At 47.2% G+C, this 20,589-nt stretch overlaps 1 protein-coding gene across 1 annotated transcript in view; it reads right to left on the bottom strand.

Moving 5' to 3' along the window:
- Positions 1-19,354, bottom strand: part of Susd5 (sushi domain containing 5) — a 39,859-nt gene extending 20,505 nt beyond the window's left edge. The window contains exons 1-3 of the mRNA XM_038321258.1: positions 19,255-19,354; positions 12,065-12,242; positions 7,611-7,729 (exon numbers count right to left, since the gene is read on the bottom strand). Coding sequence (XP_038177186.1) covers positions 7,611-7,729; positions 12,065-12,242; positions 19,255-19,354 — 397 coding nt within the window. The remainder of the gene's footprint in view (positions 1-7,610; positions 7,730-12,064; positions 12,243-19,254) is intronic.
- Positions 19,355-20,589: the final 1,235 nt, after the last annotated feature.

The following is a 20,589-nucleotide window of genomic DNA, read 5'->3' as shown; positions in this document are numbered from 1 at the left end:
AAATGCTCAGGCCATCTGTGCCTGATACTCTCTGCTTTAGAGTTATTATTTATTCTGCTCTTTGACAGAGAGGGGCTTTGTGAGATTGCGCCTGTCTTCTTAACCGTTTTGCTAGACTGTTCTCTCAGCAAATTGGTTCGTTTCATCTAGGTTTTCAAAGCTGAGGGCACAGCTACTTATATCTTATTTATATTTAATCATATGTATTTATGTGTGTCTGTGTGGGGGTTTGTGCACCTGAGTACAGAGGAGAGAAAGGGGCTTCAGAACACCTGTAGTTGGAGTTATGGGCGATTGTAAGACACCCAGCATGTGTGCTGGGAGTCAGACTGACTGACACATGACCTGCCTGCTGCAGGGGCTGAGAACCGAAACGGGTCCTGTGCAGAAGAGGCAGGCTAGCTCATCTGCTGAGTCCTTGCTTCAGCCCTATGTATATAGTTTTTGTAATTCATTTAACATCTACAAGATCTGTAGTGATTCCCCTTTTCCCATTTCTTTTTCTCTTTTTCTTTTCTTCCAGGTGTGGGGAGGTCTCACTGTGTAGCTCTGGCTGGCTTGGAACTTGCTATGCTGACCAGGCTGGCCTCAAATTTGTAGAGATCTTCGTGCCTCTGTCTTCTAAGTGCGGGGATGAACGGCAAATGCCAATATGCCCAGAAGTTTTTTCACTTCTTTTTAAAAATATTTAACTTATTATTTGTGGTTGGTGTGCGTGTGTAGGTGCCCATGGTGGCCAGAAGAAAGTGTCAGCTCCCCTGCATCTGGAGTTAGAGGTGGTCATGAGCCACCCAATGCAGTGTGGATGCTGGGGATCAAAGTCTGGTCCTCCAAAGGATCAGGAAGTGCTCTGCACCAGTGAGCCATCTCTCCTGCCCTCCCTTTTCATCTCTCATAGGGCTTCCCTCTTAGTCTGGCTACAGGTTTGTCAATGCCATTTGCCATTTCAAAGCACCAACTTTGGGTTTTATTGATTTTTCTCTTATTTTCCTATTTTTAATTTCATTGTGCTCTTCTGTTTTGGGTGTCTTTTTTGTGTGTTTTGAGTGTCTTACTGAAGCTTAGACAACTGATTTTAGATCTTTGTTTTTTCTAATATAAGCATTCAAAGCTGTACATTTCTGTCTGACTACAGTCTCATAAATTTTAATAAATTGTATTTTAGTCTTGTTTAGTTAAAGAAAATCTCTTGAAAGTTTTTCTTTGATTCATGTATTATAAGATTTCTAAAAAATTTGTGAGTCTGTGCACATTTTCTCTCTCTCTAGCATTTATTTTTGTTCTCTTTAAGAACTTCTATTTAGGGCTAGCAAAATGGTGCAGTGTGTAAAGAGGCTTGCCACAAAGTCTGGAGATGTGAGTTCAATTCCTACCACACACCTAACAGAAAAGAACTGACTCCCACATGTTGTTCTCTCAGCTCCACACCAGTGCTGTGGTGTGCACACGCTTGCACACACATACACTAAATAAACACATTAATTAATTAAACAGTGTTATCAATCTGCAGGCTCACTTTATGTTTTGCCTGTTGTTCTAGGGTGTAGCTTCTTAGACATTCACATGTTGGGCCAAAAGACCGCACTTCCCACTCCCCACCGTGTGTGTGTGCGCGCACATTTGTATTTGTCCATGTATGCATGTCTAGAGGCTATGTCTTATGTCTTGTGTCCCCCTCCATTGATTTCCACCTTACGTTTTGCTCATGGACCCTAGAGCTCACTTGTTTGGCTAGACTGGCTAGCCAGTGAGTCCCAGGATCCACCTGTCTCAGCTTCCCAGCGCTGGGGTTACAGGCGTGTTACAGACATTTGGTTTTTATGTGGAAGCTGGGATCCACACTGAGGTGTTCTTGCTCACACAGCACACACTTTACCCAGCCCCACTGTGAGCTCTTGAAAAACATGGATTCTGGAACTCAGCTCCAAGCACTTTACCCACTGAGCCGTCTCCCAGTCCCATATTTATTCTATGTAGTTATTTTTAGGATAAATCTGTAGGAGTAGAAGTGCCACATCAAAGTGAAGACGTCTTTTTTTTCCCAGAAAGGAAAATAACTTGAAGTTTGGATTTCCTCTTCTAGCATTCTACCTTCCTTTCTTTTGGTGCTCATGCATTCACGTCACCCAAGAAAACGCCGCTCAAAAAGAGATACGCTGGGTTGGTGAGACAGCTCAGTGGATAAAGATGCTGGCCTCACAGGCCCGATTAGATTGTATTGTCAAATTGATCCAACCTAGAGTCATCTGGGAGAAGGGAACCTCAATTACCATGATCAGATTGGTCTGTGAGAGATTGTCTTCTTGCTGGATAATGTGGGAGAGCTGAGCCCACCTTGGGTGGCACCATCCCTAGGCTGGTGGGTCTGGGCTGTATAAGAAAGCTAGCTAAACACAAACCTGTCAGTGAGTCAGTAAACAGCATTCCTCTATGGTCTCTGCTTAGTTCCTGCTTGAGTTCCTGTCTTGACTTCCCTCAGCGATGGACTGTGATCCGGAAGTGTGAGCCAAATCATCCTTTTCCTCCCCAAGTTACTTTTGGTCAGAGTGTCTTAACACAGTAGGAAAACACAATGTCACCACACCCGGCCAAACTAAGACCATCAGAAAACAGAGATATTTACATTACAATTAATAACAGTAGTAAAATTACAGTTATGAATTATCAAGGAAAGTAGTTTTGTGGTTGGGGTCACTACACCATGAGGAACTGTTAAAGGATTGCAGCATTTGGAAGGCTGAGAACCACTGCACCATCCACAGAGGCCAGAAGACTAAAAAGCCCACAAGAGATGGGGCACAATGCACGGAGAGCCCTTGGCTTGGTGATAGGGAAGAGCTGAAAAGACTCACCTGTCTGTTACTTGCTTCTTTGACATGGAGTCACTAGGCTAAATTTGAGCAGGGAACACTCAAAATCTTGGAGAAGAACTAGCCCTGACCATGGGCTCTGGACTCTAAAATGCCCATTTAGATGAGGTTAAAAGATAGGCAGAGGCAGGGCTAGAGAGATGACTCAGCTGGGAAATTCTTCCAACACCATTCCTGAGGTAGGGGGACTCCTCTAGGCAGACCTGAGGGCTGGGGACAGTGAGCATCCAGCTCTTCTTGAAGGCGACACGGAACTGAACATTCCTGTCTTTAAGGGAAATAAAGGCAACAATGGCTGTAAAGAAGGCAGGTGAGGGCAGCTATGTCTCAGGGGGGCAGTAATGTGTGGGCTGGGGGTGTGGCAGACAGAATCGAGGGGGAGCTGGAAGTCGACAATCCTTGGGCTACTGACCCCACTGAGAATCTACCCAAGTAGAGTGGGGGAAAATCCAAGTGGAAGAGGTTTCAGCATCCTGTCTGTAAAAGTAACTGTGCACTTACTAGTTTAGGTGTGATCAGCACGGGGCTAGAAATTCACCCTCTGAAACAAAACACCAGAGGGAGAAAGACGTGTCTATGCTGGTGGTGGACTCTGCTCGGAAGACCTGTAGGAGGGGCTGTGTGCATGTGAGCTTCCATCGTTAGCAGGTGCGTGTCCACCAGTTTTGAAGTCAGCACTCTCCATTCCCCTGGTCTTACCAGAGGGAGCAGCGTCGTGTGACACAGACATGGCATGCCGCCCAGAGAGGGGGTAGAAAGAGGGCAGTGCTGAGACACTGAGTTGAGCCTCACCTATGCCCTGGAAGGAACCTTAGACCCTGTGAGCTGGGCTAACCCCTCCTGCTCTCAGGTCCGCCCTCTCCGCCTTCAGGTCCTCTTAACGCTGCATGTTTAAGAAACCCCAGGAAAGCTCAGCTGAGCTGTCCTTGAAAGGCCATAGGAACCCTCTGGCCAGCCTGTTTGCTTTAGCCAAGGAGGTTCATCAGGTCCCCATAGGGGAAGGGCAACCTCTCCGCCACAACACCCAGAGGGCTGTGAAGAACGGCTTCCACACTCCATCTAAGGCAGGACAGCAGGACACAGGGACAGCTATGAGGAGAGCAGCATGGGTGCCGCTTTCCTCTGTGGGTGCTCATGACAGGGTGAGCTTTCTATACGGTAGCTGCTCTTGAGTCATCGCGCTCCGGCGAGTAACCCCAGTACACTCACCACCAAGCTCAACTTGAATGGAGCCATTTCTTGCCCTGTCATTGGTGTCCTCTCCAAGGTAAGACGTTTCTTTACAACTCACTAGGAAAAACTCACAGTGCATGGGAGGGCATGCACGCACACAGATACACACACACACACACACACACACACACCTCTGATCCACTTTAGAGTAGGTTATAGACATGATGCCCTTCACCCCCTAAGAGACTTGGCTGTGCATTTCCTCAAGCAAGGATGTTCTCTTAGCACAGCAGCAGTAATTATCAAAATCACGATGTCTAGGCATCAGTATCAAGCTGTGCAATTCACAATCCATATTCAAACATGAGCAAATACAGTTGTGTTTTTGCTAGTCCAGGAAACAACCCAGGATTGCATTTCATTATCAAATCTCTTATCCTATTTAATCCAGGGCAGTTGCTTAGCCTTTCTCTGTTTTCCAATTCTCTACATTTTAATTATTTATTTTAGTGTGTGTGTGTATGTGTGTGTGTTGCTGGGGGGGGGGATTGACGATGTATCTCTATGTATGTATGGTACCGTGGGGGGTTGTCACTGTGTGTAAGGGGGTGTCTGTGTGTGGGGGTATCTCTCTGTGTGAGAGATGTATGTATGTGTTCAGGTGTCTGTATGTGTGATGTATGTCTGTGGGGGGTGTCTGAGTGTGTCTGTGTGTATGTGCGGTGCTGGGGGATGAACGTCTGTGTGTGTGTGTGATGTAAATGTGTGTGGGGGGTATCTGAGTGTGTCTGAGTGTGTCTGAGTGTGTCTGTGTATATGTGTGGTGCTGGGGGCTGAACATCTGTGTGTGTGATGTATATGTGTGGGGGGGTATCTGAGTGTGTCTGAGTGTGTCTGTGTGTATGTGCGGTGCTGGGGGCTGAACGTCTGTGTGTGATGTATATGTGTCTGAGTGTGTCTGAGTGTGTCTGAGTGTGTCTGTGTGTATGTGTGGTGCTGGGGGCTGAACGTCTGTGTGTGATGTATATGTGTGGGGGGGGGTATCTGAGTGTGTCTGAGTGTGTCTGTGTGTATGTGCGGTGCTGGGGGATGAACGTCTGTGTGTGATGTATATGTGTCTGAGTGTGTCTGAGTGTGTCTGTGTGTATGTGTGGTGCTGGGGGCTGAACGTCTGTGTGTGTGATGTATATGTGTGTGGGGTGTCTGTGTGTATGTGCGGTGCTGGGGGGAGGATCTGTGTGTGATGTATTTATGTATTGGAGTGTATATGTGTGATGCATGGGGCAGTATCTGTGCATCTGTGTGTATCCCTGTGTGTGTGCAGATGTGCACACCTGAGCACACTTGTGTGGAGGCCAAAGGAGGGTATCAGGTGTCCCGCTGTCACTAACGGCCTCACGCCTTTCAGACAGGGTTTCCCTTTGAACCGGAAGTTTGCCATTGCAGCTAGATGGCAGCTCTTGTGCTCCCCAGGAGCAAAGCTATCTCCAAACCACCAGCAGGCTAGAGATTGGTAGAGGAGCCTAGCCAGGATTAGCACAAGTGCCACACAAATTGTGGGGCTACCAAGCAGTCATTCAAGTCACTCTGCTTTGGGTGGCACAAAATGTCACAAAAGCTAAAGAAGGGGGAGGAGGAGGGAAGGAGATGGAAATTTTTAAATATAAAAAAAAATAAACCATGAGAAAAAAAAAAGCTAAAGAAGACCTGTTCCCTTGAGATCACTAGAGGGACAAGGTTCTGACTTTGTTCTGTTTCCCTCAGGGTCAGACACTGGTGAGGTTTGGAATCCAAAGGGTCATTTGAATTTCCTTATACAGCTGTCAGAGAAACAGAGAGAGACAGAGAGAGACAGAGAGAGAGTCTCTTGGTTACTTGATTGGGCCGATGGAGAGATGGCTCTGATGGTCTCCATATAACCCAGCAAATGCAGACCCTCTCCTACCTGAGTGCTCACACTGGAAGACGGGCGTGTCACTGATGAATGTGCATGAGTGTTTTACATATGTGTATGTATATGCGCCGTATATGTTCCGGAACCCTCAAAACTCAGAAAAGGATGCCTGATCCCCTGGGACTGGCATTATAGATACATGCACACTGCCTTCAGAGGTTTTTTTTTAAATTGATTTTTATTGAGCTCTACAATTTTCTCTGCTCCACTTCCTGCCTCTCCCCTCCCCTTCTCTCCCGAGGTCCCCATGCTCCCAGTTTACTCAGGAGATCTTGTCTTTTTCTACTTCCCTTGTAGATAAGATCCATGTATGTCTCTCTTAGGGTTCTCATTGTTGTCTAGGTTCTCTGGGATTGTGGTTTGTAGGCTGGTTTTCTTTGCTTTATGATTAAAAACCACTTATGAGTGAGTATATATGATAATTGTCTTTCTGGGTCTGGGTTACCTCACTTAATATGATGTTTTCTAGCTCTATCCATTTGCCTGCAAATTTCAAGATGTCATTTTTTTCTGCTGTGTAGTACTCCATTGTGTAAATGTACTGCAATTTTCTTATCCATTCTTCGGTCGAGGGGCATTTAGGTTGTTTCCAGGTTCTGGCTGTGACAGACAATGCTGCTATGAACATAGTTGAGCACATGTCCTTGTGGCACGATTGAGCATCCTTCAGATATATACCCAAAAGTGGTATTACTGGGTCTTGAGGAAGGTTGTTTCTTAATTTTCTGAGAAATCGCCACACTGACATCCAAAGGGGCTGTACCAGCTTGCATTCCCACCAGCCATGCAGAAGTGTTCTCTCTACCCCACAACAACGTAAGTTGTCATCAGTGTTTTTGATCTTGGCCATTCTTACAGGTGTAAGATGGAATCTCAGAGTTGTTTTGATTTGCATTTCTCTGATGGATAAGGATGTTAAACATTTACTTAAGTATCTTTCAGCCATTTTAGATTCCTCTGTTGATAATTCTCTGTTTAGGTCTGTACCCCATTTTTTATTGGATTATTTGTTCTTTTGATGACCAGTTTCTTGAGTTCTTTGTATATTTTGCCTCCAGAGGTTCTCAATACATGCACGCTATCCCATGCACACCGTTTCCAGAGGTTCTGGATACACGTGCTGCCTCCAGAGGTTTGTGATACAAGCACACTGCCTCCAGAGGTTTTCTGAGACACCGGCTCCCTCAGCACCTCTGTGAAGTCTGCTGAATATTGTACCATGGCTTGGCCATGTTCACTTTCCTGTCCAGGTTCCCACTGCCTTATCTGCTTTCCTAGTTAGTCTCCTTCTAAACTTGTATTTTTTAACATTTATTTTATTTTTTTAAAATTGTATGTGTGTGTGTGTGCACACGTGTGCACATATGATTGCTAATGCCCACAAAGACGAGGTTATTGGAATCCTTGGAGCTAGAGTGACAGGCAATTGACCATCATAGGTCGTAGGAACTGAAGTTCCTTCAGAAGTGTAGTTAGTGATCTTAGCATCCAAGCCATCCCTCTATTCACCCTGGGAAGAATCAGCGAAGCATGTTCGGAGACATGTCACCCCACTGTGTTTACATAGACAGTAGCAGCCACTCACACCCTCCCAGACCCTTACAAAGACTGACCTTCATCCTTAATGCAAAGGGCATTGTACTTGCCACCGGGAACAGGGTGGCTGTCAATTCTCACATCGACAGCTCTCGCGATTGGCTGTTCGCCGCTCCCTTTGCTGCACACAGTTGTCCTGCACAGACAAAGAAGGACCCTGGGTTAGGAGATTGCCTTCAGGCTGAAAAGAATTCATTTCTGCTGTCAGCTCTGAGTTAGCTGAGATTTGGCTTCCCCGTGACCTTTGGACACAGAAACAGTCTCCTCAGACAAAGGTCACATTTGGAAGACAGGTAATGATGGGGTTAACTCACAGGCGTCAGCTCAGCTTTCAGAGGCAACACCTTTTTACCCCCTCACTGTGAAAAATGTGGCTAACATAGATAAGAATAATGGGTTAATATAAGCTACAAGAGTTAATAAGAGAGCTGGAGAGATGGCTCAGTGGTTAAGAGCATTGCCTGCTCTTCCAAAGGTCCTGAGTTCAATTCCCAGCAACCACATGGTGGCTCACAACCATCTGTAATGAGGTCTGGTGCCCTCTTCTGGCCTGCAGCCATACATGTAGACAGAATATTGTATATATAATAAATAAATAAATATTAAAAAAGGAGTTAATAAGAAGCCTGAGCTAATGGGCCCATCAGTTTATATTTAATGTAGACGTCTGTGTGATTCTTTGGGGCTAAATGGCTGTGGGAACTGGGCAGGACAGAAACCCCAAGAAGCAGGCCCTCATGTTACACTCCTCTCCTAAAAGACAGATGGTCACCCTAGTGGTGAGGCAATGTGGGAACATTTCTCATCATGCCCTGCCTGCTGAAAGTCAAAAGCTTGATTTGCATAAAGTCCCCCTATCACCATGGTAACCAGGGCATCCTCTGCCAAAGAATAGCTGACTTTCCTCGACTGGATGTCACAGCCCAACAGCTTCCTTAGCGAGACACTTTGAAGGCATGGTGGCATTCTGTAAGCAGTGGCCTTCTGGTTGGGGGTGAGGGTGAATGGGGGATATGTCCAGCAAGGGACGCAAGGGAAAAGTCACTGTAAATGGCATGCTTCACTCCCGTCTTCCCTGGACATGTCTTCAGGATCTGGCTGCATAAGCAGTCTTCACCATGTGCTCTAGGGAACCACTCCACACTGTCAGCTGTCCACGTATGCCCCTTTGGGACAAGCGTCCACTGACACCATGGTCAGTCACCGCCATCTTCCCTAGTAAGTTCTGGAATGTCCTAGAGTGCTTGCTGTCTAAGTGGGAGAGGGTGTATTTCTATATTCTTCAGAAGAGCTCTTTTCAGGGGGGTTCTCCTGTGGGGGTCTTTTCCTAGGTTGTGAGGGTTGAAGTTTTTCTGAGGAGGCTTCATATGAAGGGACTTTTTTCCTGAGGGAGCTTTTCCTGGGGGCCTTTTCCTGGGGACCAGGTTGGGTGGCTCTTTTTTTTTTTTTTTTTTTTTTTTTTTTGGTTTTTCGAGACAGGGTTTCCCTGTAGTTTCTAGAGTCTGTCCTGGAACTAGCTCTTGTAGACCAGGCTGGCCTCGAACTCAGAGATCCGCCTGCCTCTGCCTCCCGAGTGCTGAGATTAAAGGCGTGCGCCACCACAGCCCGGCAGTTGGGTGGCTCTTAATCTTTGGAAGGCCATCTAGAATTCCCCTGGTACATGGACCAGAATCAATTCAACAGAAATGATTCCCTTTGAGTAGCAAGCATCAGCCAAGACACCATTGCTCTCTTGTCCAGGCCCTTCCTTTTCTGACCCCTGCTGGAGAAATAACTGTCTTCTTGGGAAGGGAAAGGTCTTTCAAGTGACACTTACTCTTGGGTTTTCCCTTCCTTTGGGAGTTCTGAGTCCCACTGAGGCACCTCACTAGGTTGGTGGTTCTTTTTATTCAGATATTCAGAAAGCCTCTCCAAGAACCATTGCTCCTTGACAAGGTTTCCAAGCTTGGCATTTCCTTCTAAAGCCTTTAATGGGAGGTCCCCTAAAACCCAGATTCTGTGGTTCAGAAGACAGGGTCTGCCTGGGTGGAGGAGAGCTGGGAGGAGTGGCCTATGGGTGGGAAGAGGAGGGTGCACTTATTTCGCTGAATCTGAGACGTCCAACATGTCTCAGAGGTCTGCAGAAACCTGTGGCAAGGATGCGATCCTGGTGCCTGCACCCACGAGCCTGGGCAGCGGGGGGGGGGGGGGGGGGGGGGGGGGGGGCGGGGAACTGAGGTAAGACAGAAACTGAGGTAGGGACTAAAGGAGGAAGAACAACCGAGCTATCTGCCAGGCGAAGGGAACTGGAGTTCCCAAAACTGGAGCAGACAGGCTCCATAGTCTGCCTGAGAAGGGAACATCTGAGAACACTGTGGGTGTGTCCTTTGTGTTACCCAGGCTTCTGTAGAGAGGCCCCAAACCAGAACCCCTCAGCCTGGACTCCATACGGAGAGGCCTCCACGCGCAGACTCTCTGTGTGGGTGCTGGGAGAGAGATAGCCTCCCCAAACCAGCGCTCCTCAGCCTGGACTCCACACGGAGAGCAGCCTCCACGCGCAGACTCACTGTGTGGGTGCTGGGAGAGAGATAGCCTCCGACATGAAACTTCCCAACCACCGACCTCTCCAGCCCCCTCTTTTTTTCCTTTTAAAATTCTAATTGCATACAGTTTCATCACCTTTACCATTTTCTCGACATTTTTTATTCTTTCTTTTTTCTTTGTTCAGCATATCTCCCTCCAAAATAGTTTCCAGCTTACTAATTCTTTCTTTGGCTCGGTTCAATCAGCTATTAGATCCATCCATTAAATTCTTAATTTTAGTTACTATTGTTTTTCATTTCTAAAATATTTCCGTTTGGCTATTTTTATAGTTTCTCATGCTGGTAAAATTCTTGTCTTTTATAGTTTTAAAATTTTTTAAGGATTGTCATCATTTTTAAAAAATTATTTTTGTTTTATGTGTATGGGTGTTTTGCCTGCATGTATGTCTGTGCACCATGAGGGTGCCTCGTGACTGAGGAGGTCAGAAGAGGGTGCTGGATCCCCTGGACTGAAGTTACAGATGATTGTGAGCTGCCACAAGCATGCTGGGAATCAAACCCAGGTCCTGTAGAAAAGTAGCCAGTGCTCTTAATAGTTGTGCCATTTCTCCAGCCTCAAGAGTTGTCATCTGAAAGTCACTATCTACCTGGGGTGATATATAGAATTTCATTTAGCTGGTGTGTCTCCTGAATTTTACTCACTATTAATCTCCTAGTGTGACTGGCTATTTTATATTGTGTGTGAAATACTCTGCTAACAAAAATCGTTGAAGTAAAATCAAGGACTAGGGTAGAATTATCTTCCTTAAAAGTGAATTCTTATGGATTCTTCCAGACACCTGTAGGCCTGAAATTCTACTCTCATCTTTGAACCCCAAAGAACAGGTGCAAACCCTGTTGGGACGTTTTCTCCAGCTCATCACAAGACTTGCTTCTCCAAAGCATTCGCTGGGTTAGGAGCTCAGCTCACAACGGGGATGACTGCTCTGTAGACTCTAGAACCTGAGCTGGGGCGACTCACAGGCTAACGAAAACAGGGGGGTGGGAGGTGGGGCTGGAAGCACCTGGGAGCCTTGCCACTCACAGTTCCGGCAGTGGCCGTTGGCTCTCGGCTAGGACACTGGTTAGGCCTTTGGCAAGGGCCTGCGTGAGGCCGTAGCCATCCATCATCGAGGCTAGGCATCCTGTCTGTATTTGTTACTTTTGAACAGTTGCAAAAACACCCAAGAGCAACCGCTCAAGGCAGGAGCAGCTCGTTCTGGCTCACGGTTTCCCCCATTTCAGTCCACACAGCTGGAGCCATGTGGCAGCGGAAAGCACCCCGTCCATGGTGCCAGAGGCTGCTCACCTGACTGAAGACGGGAATCCAGAAAGTGACAGGAATCAGGCTGTGTGAGCAATCTTCAGAAGCCACCTCCCAGTGACCTGCTTGACCAGCTTGACCCCCACATCAAAAATGTCCCACAGGGCCCCCTACAAATAGTGCCACCTGTCTGGGGACAAGCATTCAAAACAAGAGCCCGTGGGGGAGTGTTTTAGATTCAAACAATAATTATCTCTAAGGCTACAGAGGTAACTGACTCCGGAGACCAGAACATGGTGGAGGGGCTGGGGAGGGAGGCCACTCGAAAGGTAAAGGCCCCATAGAAGACTGGCAACCTGGGTTCTACCCAGGAGCCTGTGTAAAAAGTTAGATATGAGGCATGCATCTGTGATCCTAGCATTCCTATGGCAAGATGGGAGCAGAGACGGGGGAAACAGCTGGAGTCTGCACAGGCAGCTCTAGGTAGAGCAAAAGAAGCAAGAGGGACCCTACAAAGTGGGAAGTGAGAGCTGACTTTGAAGAGTTGTCCTCTGGCTCCTGCAGGAAATCCTTGAGCCCCATATACACCTACGTAGCACAGCTGAGGTGGTTGGAAAAGAATGTTTCCCTGGCTCTGCTGACTTACCCAAGGGTGCCGTCAGCCAGCCAGCCTGTCGTGCACACTGCGAAGGCACAGTCTTGGACCACCCTCTTCAGCTCCCCAGCGGACACCAGGTGGGCACCCCTGCTCCTGCAGGAGAGCCGAGCCGCCTCCAGGTCCAGGCCCTGAGAGCCGTTCTGAGACTCCAGCAGGAAGAGTTTCCCTGTACAGGATGAGAAGGATATGTGGATGTGAGGTCCAAGGCCCTGGGAGTCTGCCACGCTCGCTGTCTGCAGACGTCTCCGTCCCTGGGACCGGGCCGTGACAGTGCTGCCGGGGTTTTCACTTATTTCAGCTCTAGGCATCTTGAGGTGGGAGCTCCTTCTGCTACCCAAGCCGGTTTCAAGGCCTTGAGTTCAAACCGCCCTCCCACCCCATCCTCCCTCCTATCTGGAACCAGAGTACCACACTAGTCTCACTTGTTCTGGTCTACTATAAACAACCCAACCAACAAATATTTAACTATGGTAGGGAGACAGACGCATCGGTTAAATGTTTGCCTTGGGGTCCTAAGGACCCTGAATCTGTGCAGAAACCACATAACAATAGAGCAGGGTGGTGTTGAATTGGGGCCGGAGTGCTGAGAAGCGGAAACAGGGGGATTATGGGACTCACTGGCCGGCCAGCCTGGCCCGCTTGAGGAATTTCAGGCCGGCGAGAAGCCCTGCCTCAAGGGAACACGGTGGGTGGCATTTTTAAGGCAACAGCTGAAGTCGCTCTCTGGCTTCCCCATGCACCTATGCGCGCGCGCGTGTGTGTATGTGTGTGTGTGTGTGTGTGTGTGTGTGTGTGTGTGTGTGCATTCTTTCCCTCACACACACACACCAACCGTGGTCTGGCATGGGTTTGGATTAGCCAGGTGTGGTGACACATGTCTTTAATACTAGCACTGGGAGACAGAGGCAGGCAGATCTCTGAGTTTTGTTGTGAGTTCTATGACGAGATCCTATTTGTGTGTGTGTGTGTGTGTGTGTGTGTGCATTCTTTCCCTCACACACACATACCAACCGTGGTCTGGCATGGGTTTGGATTAGCCAGGTGTGGTGACACATGTCTTTAATACTAGCACTGGGAGACAGAGGCAGGCAGATCTCTGAGTTTTGTTGTGAGTTCTATGACGAGATCCTATTTGTGTGTGTGTGTGTGTGTGTGTGTGTGTTGCTTTGTTTCATGTAATCCTTCTACCAAAAATAAATAAATAAAAGGTGTGACAGGGCTCAGTGTCCTGGGTTCCCTTGCATGGGTGTGTTGGTGCCAGGGCTCTGAGGCAGTGAGGACTGCCTCAGAACCCCTGGAACTGGAGATACAGAGGGTTGTGAGCCTCCATCTGGATGCTGGGACTCAGACACCGGTCCTCTGAAGAGCAGCAAACCTCTTAGCTGCTGACCAATCTCCACCCAATGCTCAGTACGTTTTACTTGTGTTTCAGGTTATCCTGCATTAAGCAAAAAGTCTCTTATACTGAAGTCAGTAGCCCATACTCTGAGGCAGAGGCAGGGGGATCACTGTGAGTTGGAGACCAGCCTGATCTAAGACCCTAAGCAAACAAACAACAGACGACAACCTCCTGCCATGACTCTCAGAGCATCTTCTGCTCTAGCCTCATCAGCGATGAAGCGGCAGCGGCAGCGGCAGCGGCAGCTGCACTCATCCAGCTATCTGCTGGCAGCTCTCCTCCTGTGGGTTTTAAGCTCCCTGGTAGAAGGGCCCGTTTCTCTCCATCCTTCTGTCTTTGTCAGCAAGGACCTTGCCTGTTATGCAGAAGTTACTCCTTAAACATGGACCGCATTGATGAGTCTTTCTCTTAAATCACTATCCAGACAGCTCGTTTGCATTTAGTTAATCAGAAGACTTTTTTCCCATTTCAAAAATTAAAGAAAGTAAAGTTTGTGAAGATAACTCAGTTGGCAAAGGGCTTGCTGCTCTAGCATGAAGATTTGAGTTCCATTCCTAGCTCTCACACTAGCAGACAAGATAGCTCAGGGGGTAAGGGAGCATGCTGTGTGAATCTGACAACCTGCGTTTGGTCCTGGAACCCCTGTGAATGGAGAAGGAGAGAAAAGGCTCCACAAAGTTGCCTTTGACCTCCACATGTGAATGTGGCGTGTGCCCCACCCCAAAATGTAAACTCCGTGTTCAGCTACACACGCCTGTAATCCCAGCACTGGGGAGGTGGAGACGTGAGGATTCCTGTGATTGGATGACAGGTTCCCTTGAGACCCTGTCTCCAAAACACAAGGTAGGGAGGCTGGAATTGCTCAGCAGTTAAGAGCTCACACTGCTCTTGCAAAGGACCAGAGTTTGGTTCCTAGCACCCACATGGGGTGGCTCACAACTGCTTGGAATTCCACTCTAAGGGGAAATCCCACATTACTAGCCTCAGAAGGCTCCTACATATACACACATTAAAATAAAAAATAAATTTAAAAAATCCTAAGATTAGAAAGGGGTTGAGGAAGACACTTGGCACTGACTGCTGGACTCCATCCTCTTGTGTACCCACACCTCCCAATAAACACAAGTACAAATGAAAAACAAAGTAAAAATACAGAAATACAGTAGTCTTTCTACTTTGTGTATGTGATACATGCTGAATCAGTCAAATATACATGAATGATTTTTGTTTAAATTTTATCTTTTTAGAGCCTGTTTTTGTCCAAATATCTACAGTCATGGGTATCAACTGAACAGTCCTCCCCTTGTTCCCACACAGGCCTGCTGTGGGACAATGGTCATGTCACTTGTATTATTTTTAATAAAATGCTGATTGGCCAGTAGCCAGGCAGGAAGTATAGGTGTGGTGACCAGGCAGGAAGTAGAGGTGGGCAACAAAAATGCTGGAAAGAGGGAAGCACAGTCTGCAGTTGTGACCCAGATGCAGAGGAAGCAAGATGAGACTGCCTCACCAAAAATGGTACCAAGCCATGTGGCTAACACAGACAAAAATGATGGACTAATATAAGTTATAAGAGTTAATAAGAAGTCTGACATACTAAGCTGTATAAATTATACAGTTTATAATTAATGTAGGCCCCTGTGTGATTTCTTTGGGACTTAATGACTGCGGGAACCGGGCAGGACAGAAAAACTCAGTGAGCAGAATGGCACCCAAAGTGGGACAACTGCATCCACATAAAACCTAAAAGAGTTTAAAAAATAATTCTAGACCAAAAAAAAAAAAAGAGTTAAATACAGCTTCTTGATAGCAGCATTTTCTCAAGTGGGCTCTGCTTGCTAGAGGCAAGCACTCTCATTTAAGAGAGGCTTCCTGACCCAGCTTTAGCTGCAAAACCTTGCAGCTTTTTTAAGAGGTCCTGCCACGAAATACTTAAATGGTGTTAGTAAAAAGCTGACTACATGCTTTTTGGTGGTGACAGGGTCCTTAAAACGCTATAGAATTGTGGCAATAAACATGGCTCTGGCTGGTACCTCTGCCAAGAGGCTAAAATCTCAAAAAGCTAAGGAATATGTTTGATCCAGCTGTCAAAGCCATGGCTTTAGTCCTAAGCCATACCACTTAGCAAATTAAAGACTCATATGGTTAAAAAAAAGAGAGATATATAGTAAAGACAGATTCAAATTAAAAAAAAACTCTAAACAGTTTAGAGTGTGTTTAAAAATATATATATAGGCTTGGGAAATAAAAATAAGATAATTGTCTTTAAAATAAAAAAAGAGAGTAGGTGGGTGTGGTGGCACACACCTTTAATCCCAGGTCTTGGGAAGCAGAGGCAGGTGGATCTCTGTGAGTTCAAGAACAACCTGGTCTACAGAGTAAATTCCAGAACAGCCAAAGATACACAAAAGTCCTGTCTCAAAAAGCCAAATATTAAAACTAAAAGAAATAGAGCTTAAAATAAAGCCACGTAAAGATGCAAGACACACAGAGAATCTGGATACTGTATTTTATTATGTTATCTTTGAATTGTTTGGATTCTGAGGAAGGAGCAACAGCTGCTAAAAGATATTTGTTTATAAATGCTCCTAAATTAATTCAAGATAGGTATTTAAAAAATACCTTGACTTCAGAATTGAAGTCAAAAGGTATCTTACTTTGGAAAAGAGGTTTTACTTTTGTTTCCACAGAAAATGAGAGGCTGTGGATTCATTCTGGGTTAAGAAAAATCAGGTTTGATCAAGGAAGACCACCTGAGAAATCTCCAATAGGAGTGGATGGCCCAGATGTCTGAGTTCTATATCCAGAACAGATTCAAGACTGCTGCTTGAGATGATCAAGCCTCACAGGATACTCCAGTCATGACTTGATCATAATTCTAAATATTCTTTAGGTCCCCATAAGATTATCAGCCCACTTTCCCAAGAAATGGACTATGGGTATTTTTCTTTGTTTAGAATGTTGGTTACTAGTTATTATGGATAATAGTAAAAAAAAAAAAAAGCTAAACAAGAGAGATTCGATTCAAAGTTCTTGTTTTGAAAAAAAGATGGGGGAAATGCTGTGGGACAATGGTCTTTTATTCTGTCCCTTATATTATTTTTAATAAAATGCTGGTTGGCCAGCAGCCAGGCAGGAAGTATGGGTGGGGCAACAAAAATGATGGAAAGAGGGAAGCACAGGCTAGAGTTATGATCCATATGCAGAGGATGAAAGATGTGACCGCCTCGTCAAAAAAGGTACCAAGCCACATGGCTAACACAGACAAAAATGATGGACTAATAAAAGTTATAAGAGCTAATAAGAAGGTTGAGATACTAGGCCAATCAGTTTATAATTAATATAGACCCCTGTGTGATTTCTTTGGGACTTAACAACTGTGGGAACCAGGCTGAACAGAAAACCTCAGTCAACACAGACCCAGATAACTAGAGTCCTCCCCTCCTCCCCACACAGACCCAGATAACTAGAGTCCTCCCTCCTCCCCACACAGACCCAGATAACTAGAGTCCTCCCCACACAGACCCAGATAACTAGAGTCCTCCCTCCTCCCAACACAGACCCAGATAACTAGAGTCCTCCCCACACAGACCCAGATAACTAGAGTCCTCCCTCCTCCCGACACAGGCCCAGATAACTAGAGTCCTCCCCTCCTCCCCACACAGACTCAGATAACTAGAGTCCTCCCCTCCTCCCCACACAGACTCAGATAACTAGAGGTGAGAGCGGCTGTAAGCACAGACTCAGGCAGCAAGCCGTTCACAATACAGTTTACAGTTCTTCCGTGGCTCTGCTATACAAAGGAGGGCTTGGCAAATGAAGTGTGCTCATGATTCTCCATAGGTCAAATGGAGAGAGGAAGAAGAAAGGTGGTGGTGGGGAACAGGAAGCATTCCCAAACACACACACACACACACACACACACACACACACACCAGGAGTCCTTGGTTTCTCTTTGCCAGAGGCAACCCCACATTCTGTTTTCTATGCCCTTCCCCAAGCCAGATAGGCACAAAACTTTGATCCTTATTTGTGTGGCATTCTGCTTAAGTGTTCATAATGGGGCGAAACTCTATAAAACATCATGGAAAGAGATTTTGTTCAAAGGAATTAATACTAAAGCAAGAGCAGACCTTGCTGGAAAGTTAGCACTAACCCAACCCAGGCTGCTTGCTTTCTTTAAAACCAGTTTAATTTTCAAGCTCAGCGTCAGGCTGGAAATGCTAAAGCTTTACCAATGCACGGACTGCGAAGAGAGATGATGTTTCATGTGGCAGTGATGGAATGTTCTAGAATTAGATGCACAAACATTGTTTGCACAACAAAATGTTTACATGTGCATATTTTAAAAACCGCAGTTACACATTTTTTAAATGGTAACTTTTAAGAAGCGTATCTAGATTTCTTTTTCAAATTGGGGCTGAGGATATAGCTCAGTGGCGGGATGCTTCTAGAGCCCTGCCAAATAAATTAATTGGTAATTAATTAGAGGGGCCACTGACAGCCGTTAGAGTTAACAGTGTCTTCTTACTGCTGATGGGCGTGGCTAAGATGCTGACCAAGAGTCCAAGTTCTTGCTTAAAACATGGCACATACATGCAAACTCGGAGAGCGCACCTGCGGTGTCGAATGACATATTGTCCCCCTCACCATTTCCTCAAGTTCCAGGGTTTTCTTTCCCTGATCTTTAGCTTCGCCCTTAAGCTTTACCAGGTTTAAATAACTATATTTCAATGTATGCAAAGCTCCCTAAATCGGTCGAAGCCTTTTCTCCCCTATTTTTCGAGGTCATCCCAAGGGTGAACTTTCCAGAAACCTTCTGGGGCTGAGGACAGCCGCCTCCCTTCAAACTCTCCAGCTCCATGTTCTGAGGAGGTTTGTTTCAACAACTAAACACAGCTGAATTAGCTTTTCAAACGGAAATTGTATTGACATAGGGCCCTAATCCTGCTAGCTTAAGGCGAGTATCAAAAGCCAAATTCAAGGGCCAGCGACATGGCTCGGTGGATAAAGGCGCTTGTTGCCAAGCCTGGTGACCTAAATTCCACTCCAGGGAACCCACGTAGTGCGTGGGGATCGAGGGAATCCTTCAGCTCGGCAAGCACGCGTGTAAGCATACACACACACACACACACACACACACACACACACGCTAATTGTTTTTAATTAAAGCTGAATTTAGACTTACAAGCAAAGTAAATAAACACATAATAAATACTAAATGTTTAAAAAATTTTAAAGCTGAATTCGGGTTCAAAAAAACACAGTGAGTCAACTTGTCATCTGGCTGCTACCTGGCTTTCCACTGCCCGTCCCAAGGATCCACCCCAACCTGGCGGCTTGGCTCCCGCCTTGCTATTTGCTTTTAAATCGTAGGTCCCATGTTCCCCAACACCCCTGAGCGACTCAGCTCGAGCTGTTCCTCCTACCGGGACGCTTTGCTTCCCCGTTTGCCAGGAACATGAATCCTCACTCCATCTTTCAAACCTTCCTAGACAACGCGAATATTTTCTGACCACAGCCTCCGCGAAGGGCACCGACCTTACAGACGTTGAGAAACCGAGGAAAGATGGAAAAATCAATCCCAACAGGGGAAGTTCGAGGGCAGCCTAGACGTGACTTCATTCTAGAGATTTCTCTCAGGGAAGCAGGCAGCGGGGAGGGTGGGGAAAGGTGGGGGCCGGAGATGCTGGGACTCAGGGTGGCCGGTTCCAGGCTACACCTCCGGCCCGGTTGGCCTCCCAACTGTATCGGGACCCCTGCGGCTGCGGACACTCACCCTCGGTGCGCACGGGTGGCAGCTGCAGACCCAGCAGGATCAGCGAGGCGCAGAGCGCAGGCAGGCTGCCGGGTGCTGGCCATCGCGGCCCCGCGCTCATGGTGGTGGTGTCCGCTGGTTGTGAGCGACCGGAGAGTCTCGGGTTCCCGGGGATGCTGGAGCCGCTGCCCGGGATGCTGCGGGAGTCGCAGCCGGAGAGCTGGGACCTGCGAACACCCGGGGGTCTCGGTGGCGCCACCCAGGCGGCTGCAGTCCGGCTCCGCCTTTGCGCCGGGCACCTGGGAGCCGCGGTGCCAAAAGGGGCTGCGCCCAGGGCGCGGCCGGGGCAGAGGGCCAGGGCCCGGAGGGCGGGCAGTGGGTACGTACCCTCGAGGGGAGGACAGTCGCCACGCAGGGCCCCAAGTCTTGACTGGGCGCGGACTCACAGACAGAACCTTCGTTAAACGAATCCTTTTTGAATGAAGAAGGGAAGCAGCTGATTTGCTATCCTCCGTCCTCAGGACGGCAAGCTCCGTTCCTTTAGGAAAAAGCCATTTTGGGACTGAGGATGTGGCTCAGTTGGCAGAGTGCTTGCCTGGCAGGCACAGAGACCTGGGTTCTAGTCCCCAGCACCGCAGAAAACCAGGAGTGGTGACAATCGATTGTAATCCCAGCACACTCGGGATATGTAGGTAGAGGGCTCTCATCTAATTTAAGCAAAGTTTCCTTCAAGGGCGTTAGCTACCTCACCCTGGTGTTCCCCAACACATTGCTACTCACTTCTAAGTCAGATCTGGGTGACCTCCGGAGCGCGTGGAATTCCCACGTTTGGGGTTGGTAGGGGGTGATCTGAGAAGCTATAGTCTTGGTCCCACCTGGAACGGATGATCTCTTCCAGTTCACAGGGTCATGTCTCCCCAGCATCAGCTCCCTGGAGAGAGTCCAGCTCTGTTGCCTGGCCTGGTGGCTCATATCCCTGTAATCCTAGCACTTTGGAGGCTGAGGCAGAAGAATTGCTGCCAGTTCCGGGCCGGCATGGGCTACATAGCAAGACCCCCGTCTCAATTATTCAATCAATAAAGAATAATGCATTGTTAAACTTTGAACACCGGAGGCTCTCTGCAGTTTGCAAATCCCTTCCATATTAATGTACCAGTCAATAAACGAGTTAAGTGCCCACAATATGGCTGCCAATGACGATGACGATGTCATAGTTTGTTCTTTTGAAAAGTCCTGCTTAGTTAAGTCAAATGCTAAAGGCCTAACAAGAACTTGCTGCTAAACCACGAATAACTGTCACTGGCTAGTGAGCTAGGACATGGATATGAGGAGAACATGCTTTCTTTTCCAAGTATG

This window comes from Arvicola amphibius, chromosome 3, assembly GCF_903992535.2.
Source record: "Arvicola amphibius chromosome 3, mArvAmp1.2, whole genome shotgun sequence".
Lineage (NCBI taxonomy): Eukaryota > Metazoa > Chordata > Mammalia > Rodentia > Cricetidae > Arvicola > Arvicola amphibius.
This window is presented reverse-complemented; position numbering and strand designations above follow the sequence as displayed.